The sequence below is a fragment of the Pteropus vampyrus genome, unplaced genomic scaffold, assembly GCF_000151845.1.
Source record: "Pteropus vampyrus isolate Shadow unplaced genomic scaffold, Pvam_2.0 Scaffold2, whole genome shotgun sequence".
In the NCBI taxonomy this organism is placed as follows: domain Eukaryota; kingdom Metazoa; phylum Chordata; class Mammalia; order Chiroptera; family Pteropodidae; genus Pteropus; species Pteropus vampyrus.
In genome coordinates, this window is record NW_011888783.1 from 9,146,058 (window position 1) to 9,152,934 (window position 6,877).

The following is a 6,877-nucleotide window of genomic DNA, read 5'->3' on the forward strand; positions in this document are numbered from 1 at the left end:
TGAAATAAATATTAACAATACTGTTATGGGAACATGTAAAATAATTCCTTGAGAAAATGCAGTGCTTACTTCAAATGCCTCAAAACACCTAAACTGTATAAGAAAAGACATCCCCAGAGGACCCAAATCATTCCAATTTAATATAATCACTGGCAAAGGCAAAAACTTGACTAAGTACACAATGGGAAGCAATGGCCTGGTTCTCATCGGCCCACAGCAGGAAGATGGCTGAAAAGCAGGGAAGGGGGCAAGTCAATACATCCAACATATTCTGCTTATTTTGGATCTGAAGCCCTGTTTCATTCTTCTTGGTGGGAATCCCACATGTGTATGCTAGTATTTTGTTTCTTTGTATAACTGTCCACCTGGTATTTGTTTACTCCAATCGTTCTGCTTTGGCCTTCTCATCTGGCCTGGACTTCGGGATGCCACCCCTGTCGTTCAGTTTAAATAGGGATGTTTTGGGTTCTAATTTGTCCTCTGGGCTCCTCTGGACACATGGTAACATCATCATTTCAAAGAACTCCCTCGATTGCCTGGTCAATTCTGTGACTGCTCATTATAGTGTTATTTCTCCAACTACATTTTACTTGAAAAGGTCCCTATTTATGTCACCCGTTTCTCAGTTGTTCTGAGAATTGGGAAGTAGAGATAGCAATTCCAAAAGAATGAAGATTCAGGCTCTGGTATAAGCAGCTCCTTTACTCTCAAGTTCTGTCTACCCTAGGCTGTTCTTAAGATAGAGTTAGCCTCTTAAACTAATCAAAGTCATTCACTGAAAAATCTAGATGTCTGACAATTCTAGATTTCTGAAATTTATCATTTAATTTCTTTATTTAGCTCTATTTCAAAATGTATTATAATTATCAATAAACAACAGAGCTTAATCTGATATTCTTTCTCAAACAGTATGTTAAAATATTTGAAATTATTTCAAATGTTTTACTAGAAAACACAAATATAGTACATGGCAAATATTTATTTTATCACAGTTCTGTTGTTGAAATGTCATTCTTTTACTTGGGAAGACAACAAATGTCATGATTACTTTCAGTTGACAATTATACTGGCTGAAATACATATGCTTTTGTACCAATAATCATAGAGGTTGTCACCAGAATTGTAAAACCCACTGGTAGATATCTAGCTTTCTTGTTGGGAAAAAAAAAAAAAAAAAAAGGTATTGTCAGTGACCAAAGAAAGGAATTATGACTGAAGCAAGAGACCCTAACTTTTATTTTGTAGTCTAAACCATTAATAAACATTCCTCAAGATAAATGTTCAGGCATTAAGGCTATTTCAAAAGTATTATAATAGTATACTATACTTTCCTGGAAAAAAAACTGATTATAAAGATAATATATGTTAATTTTATAAAAGCAGGAAATACAAAACTTCACAAAGTATTAATTACCTTGAATTCTACACCGATAAAAAAAAAACACTTAATATTTCGGTATATCTTTTTAGTAGTTTTTCTATTCATGAGTATAAAAATTTTAAGGCAGTGGATATCATCAACTGTGAGACAAAAAAAAACAAAACAAAACACAAAATCACAGTGTATATGTAAAAAGGAGTTTGTTTCAGTAACAGGCAATAAAATAATGACAAACGGAGAAGAAACAAGAAAAAAGCATTACTAACGCTAAAAACAAATCTTTTGATGCCGGCCTGCTAAAACAAAGAAACGAAGAGGAAAAAGCCTGTACACACCTTTGCTCTTTCGTAGGGATAAAATTTAACAGTTGGATAGGCTCTGATACCGGCTTTCTGGCACGTTTGAGCATAAGCCTGACAGTCTACTTTTCCAGCTTTCACTTTTCCTTTAATCATCTGAAAAAAGAAAAATATGGTTTGCCATTCTCTTTGGCATAAAGTATTTTGACAACCACAAAGCAATACGATACTAAAAGTTTCAAATCTTTATAAATCTAAGTATTTGTTATTTTAAAAACTTAGTTTTAATCCTTACCATTCAAAACGAGATTGTTTCCAAATTTTTACTGGCTCTTTAAATCTCCTATTTGTCCAGCACCACCTCCCCAATATCAAATAAACTCTTTTGACCTAACGAGAAAACTGAGAAGCTTTACCCAGAACTATCTCAACTTCCTCGTACCTACACCTTGTCCGTCATACCACAAACATCTCAGATTCTGTCTTCACTCCACCTTTCTCTGGTCTCATGTGCTGAGGTAGCACTCTTCATCTTGTGGAAGGCTGACCACTCCAACTACACTCTCCAGGTCTTCCTTGTCAAATCTCTTACTCTCTTCAGTTTTTACACACATGATCAAAAAAAGATTCCTTCCATAACTGCACTGGTTCCCCTAGCTACCACCCTGCTTCTCTTTCTTTTTGACTTTACTCTTTTACTACTTTTTCTCTTGTCATTTACTTATTTATGTATTTATCAACAGATTTTGGTCTAACTTCTGTTTTTACTGCTCCCCCCACTGAAACTGCCATAAATTCACCAATGACTTCTATTTGACCCAAGTGAATGGATTTCTTTTCAATCTTCTTAATGGGTACCTGACATTGCTAACCATTCTTTTTTCTTTCTTGGCATTTACCACTATTTTCTCTTGGTTTTCCTACCCCTCTATCTGTTCTTCATTTCTAGAGAGGGGACCTCCTTCTACACCTGCCTTTAAATTATAGTATCTAATTACAGTTCTATTTTTGGTCAATAATTCCTTCACTGTGAACACTCTCTCAGGGAGGTTTTATATACCCATATGATGCTGAACCCCAACCTCTCCCCTCAATCTCACAGTCATGTACTGGGCTAGCATGTACTGGGATGGCTTCAGCCAAAGAAGCACCTTAAATACAAACAACATTTCTAAACCGAACCTTCCATCATATTAACCTACTCTTCTTCTGTCCTAGCTACTCAGTTCAGGCCAGAAACTGGGACCATCCTAGACTCCTTCCTCTCCCACCATTACCACAATCAAACTCGAAATCCTATTCTTATATCTCCCTTGTATTTCCCCATTCTTTCTAACACCATTGCCTCAATCCTGGTTCAAGTTATCTTCTCTCACCTTGGGACAACTAAAATATCTTTTCTGCCTTTAGTTTTGTCCCCAAGGCTGGGGTACTCAATAGGCAAACTATTTAGGGCGCCAGCAAAGCTGCAGGCAGAAACATATATGCGTGTACACATACACACATCCACATACCTCTCCCCTCCGAAGGTCAGAGAAATCCAGACAAAACTAGAAATCTAAAGTTTATGTCATTTCTATATTTATTTCATATATTCGTTGCTTTGTATTCTCAATTACTTATAGGAGGGCCCCATATTGTTTTTGGTACTCTAAATGTCTTTCTCTGGCTTTGCTGGCTTGTGTTTAGTCCATCCAATATGATCTGCCTAAAATGTAAAATGGTTTTGGCCATATCCAATCATTCTCCTCTAACGTTTATACAGAACACATTCTGAACTATATGAATCACCGAGGAAGAGTGTACAATATGAATAGTAGGAGGAAAAGGACTAAACCTCCTTCTCCTTGCCTGTTTATTGAACCTCACTTTTTGCCATTCCCCATCTGGTCTTTATATTCTGATAGCACTGGACCAAGGATGAAGATCTCCAAACATGCTCCACTCTCTTATGTCTTTTATCTTCGCAAATACTGTCTTTTTTCCTTAGAGTACTTTCTAGCCAATCCTCTTCAATGCCAACTCCTAGTCATGTTGTAATTCTTATCTCAAATACTAACTTTTCTGTGGAGCCCTTCTGTCTTCTCCTAGCATGACTCTGACATTCTTTTTCCCATGTTCTTGCCTCACTCTAATTTCACTATAACAATAATCCTGTTGTAGTACATATATTTATTTGCATTTTATTTTCCCACTAATATAAACTTTAAAGACATGGAACTTTTGTCCTTCCATTTTTGTAGCCCAGTATTTATTTCACTTGGTACTTAAGATTTATTGAATAAATGACCTTTGTCATGTTTAACAATTTTCTGCTATGTTCAAACATTTTGTTAGCACTGTTGGAGAATGACGTCAACATCGTGGCCAGAGTGAGAAGGCTCCATTGTTTCTCCCCTTAAGTTTACAACAAGTTGAACTATAACTCGATAAGAGTATCCTGAAAAACACACAAACGTGCCTGAGAGATCCACGTATCAGGATATACGAAGGTGGGCATTTTGGAATGAAAGGGGAAGCAGGATGGGGGAAAGACAGGGAAAGCAGCCACAGAAGCAGTATGGCATCCACAACAGCTCAAGCAAGCATGGTAGCAGAGGAGGAGTTGGCTGCAGCCCTCACATTGTGAGCCTGAGACTGGGCAGAAGCAGTTTCCCTCCCAGAAAAGGCAGTTCCCTTGCCCCCTCCATACTGTGGCAGAACTACGTAGAGGTAACTGGGAAACTTCAATTAAAACAGTAGCCAAGTTATTACTAGCAGGTGAGTAGACCTGCAAGATAGTGAGCCTGCCTCCCCTCCCCCACAAGCCCCAGCACAGCCCAGTAAAGCCAAAAACACAAGGAAAAAGTACACAGTTCTGGGAGCTTACAAAACCGGTTCCACCACCTGCCACATCCTTCCACCACAGTGGTGGTGTCTCATAACTGAAGCAAGCTGGTCACAGGGAGGACATCCACTAGCGGTACTTTAACTGAAGCAGCCTCACTATGTTCCCAGAGGCACAAATAGTTCAGGTAAGAGAAAACGAATAATTGAACTATAGCACCATCTACTGGGAAACAAAAGAAAGTATCCTACCCATCAACCTGTAGAACTGTTGAAAGCAAAACATAACACAAGAAAAGAGATCACTACCTCAAATGCACAGACACAGAAACAATCCATCAAATACCATGAACAACCAAAGTAACTTGGGAGCACAGAAAGAAAATGAAGTCTACAGATTTCAGGGAGCAATGTGATTTAAATGACAGAATACAAGACTGCAGATATGAAGAAACTCAATGATATATAATAACACTGAGAAGGGCAGTTTGATGAACTCAAGAATATAATTAATGAACAAAAGCAGTACTTTACCAAAGGGATTGAAACTATAAAAAAGAATCAAACAGATATTCCAGAAAACACTGGAAACAAAGCAGCCCAGAGGTAAGAATTAGCAAACCTGAAGATAGAAACAACCCAAGAGGAAGAAGAGAGAACTCAGAGTTAAAAAAAATGAAAACTCTACGAGAACTATCTGACTACACTGGAAACAGCAACCTAAGGATAATAGATATACCTGAAGAAGAGAAGAGAGCAGAGAGCCTACTCAAAGAAATAACTGATGCGAATTTCTCAAGTCTGTGGAAAGCACTGACATCAGAATAGAGGAAGCTAACAGAAAACCTAATTATATCGCAAAATATTTCCTCCAAGACACATTTTATTCAAACTGTCAAAAATTAAAGACAAAAGAAGAATTCTCAAGGTAGTCAGGCAAAAAAAAAAAGACCGTAGCCTACAAAGGAAATCACATTAGATGATAATCAGATTTATCAGTAGAAACATTACAAGATGGAGAGAGTGGAAGGAAATATTCAAAATATTGAAAGAGAGGAACTATCAGCCAGGGATAATATACTCATCAAAGTTATCTTTTAGCTATTAAGGAAAAATAAAGGCTTTCTCAGACAAACAAAAGCTGAGAGAATTTGCTACTACAAGACCTATATTACAAAACACGTTGAAAGTAGCTCTTCTTCCAGAAACAAAAAGACAAAAGTCTACAAAACTTTGAGTAAGATAATAAAGAGAAGCAGGCAACTGCAAATCTACTTCAGAATAGGTTATTAAACAATTATAACAAAAAGGTTAAAGGGGGGAAAAAAAGGCATTAACTATAATTACAACATTTTGGTAACAAATGCACAAAATCAAAAGAAATAATTTGTGATAACAAAATCATAAAAGGGGAGGAGGAAAAGGACTGAACGGGTACAGGTAAATGAAGAGGCAATCAGAAGAAAAAGGACTATTGTGTGTATGAGACATTTTATAGAACCCTAATGGTAACCACAAAATAGAAATTCAGAGTTGAGACATGAAACAAACAAAAAAAAGGAAATGGACAAAAGAAATTGTAAGAAACCACCAAACTGAAACAGCAAACAGAATTAGAAGGAAAAAAAAAAACAATGGAGCAACAGAGCTACTGAAAAACAAAACATAAAATGGCTGTAATAAGTTTTCATATGTCAATAATCATCCTAAATTTATATGAACTGAACTCACCAATCAAAAGGCACAGAGTAGTGGGATGGATTAAAAAACAAGACCCGGCTAAATGTGGCCTATAGGAGACTCATCTCAGCTCCAAAGACAAAAAGAGGCTCAAAGTAAAGGGGGTGGAAGATGATACGTTAAGCAAATGCCATGCAGACAAAAATGGAGGTAGTAGTCCTTATATTAGACAAAATAGATTTCACGGTAAAAAAGGTAACAAGAGACAAAGATTGACATTTTATAATGCTAAAGGGGACAATTCATCAAGAAGACATAACACTTATCAATACGTATGTATCCAATCTGGCAGCACCAAAATATATAAAGCAATTACTAACAGACCTAAAGGAAGAAACTGACAGCAATGGATAGATCACCCAGAAAGAAGGTCAATCAGGAAATAATGGCCTTAAATGACACAACAGACCAAATGGACAAAATTGATATTTTTAGAATTTCCCATCACAAAATGACAGAACAGACATTTTTCTCAAGTAAATATGGAACATTCTCAAGGCTAGTTTTGTGTAGGGGCACAAAACTAGTCTCAATAAATTTAAGGCTATTAAGAAATCATTCCAAGCATATTCTGCAACCACAATGGTATGAAATTGGAAATAAACTACAAGTAGAAAGAGGAAAATAAACA

At 36.6% G+C, this 6,877-nt stretch overlaps 1 protein-coding gene across 1 annotated transcript in view; it reads right to left on the reverse strand.

Moving 5' to 3' along the window:
- Window positions 1–6,877, reverse strand: part of DNAJC10 (DnaJ heat shock protein family (Hsp40) member C10) — a 67,129-nt gene that overhangs the window by 15,079 nt on the left and 45,173 nt on the right. The window contains exons 21-22 of the mRNA XM_023528427.1: window positions 1,717–1,836; window positions 991–996 (exon numbers count right to left, since the gene is read on the reverse strand). Coding sequence (XP_023384195.1) covers window positions 991–996; window positions 1,717–1,836 — 126 coding nt within the window. The remainder of the gene's footprint in view (window positions 1–990; window positions 997–1,716; window positions 1,837–6,877) is intronic.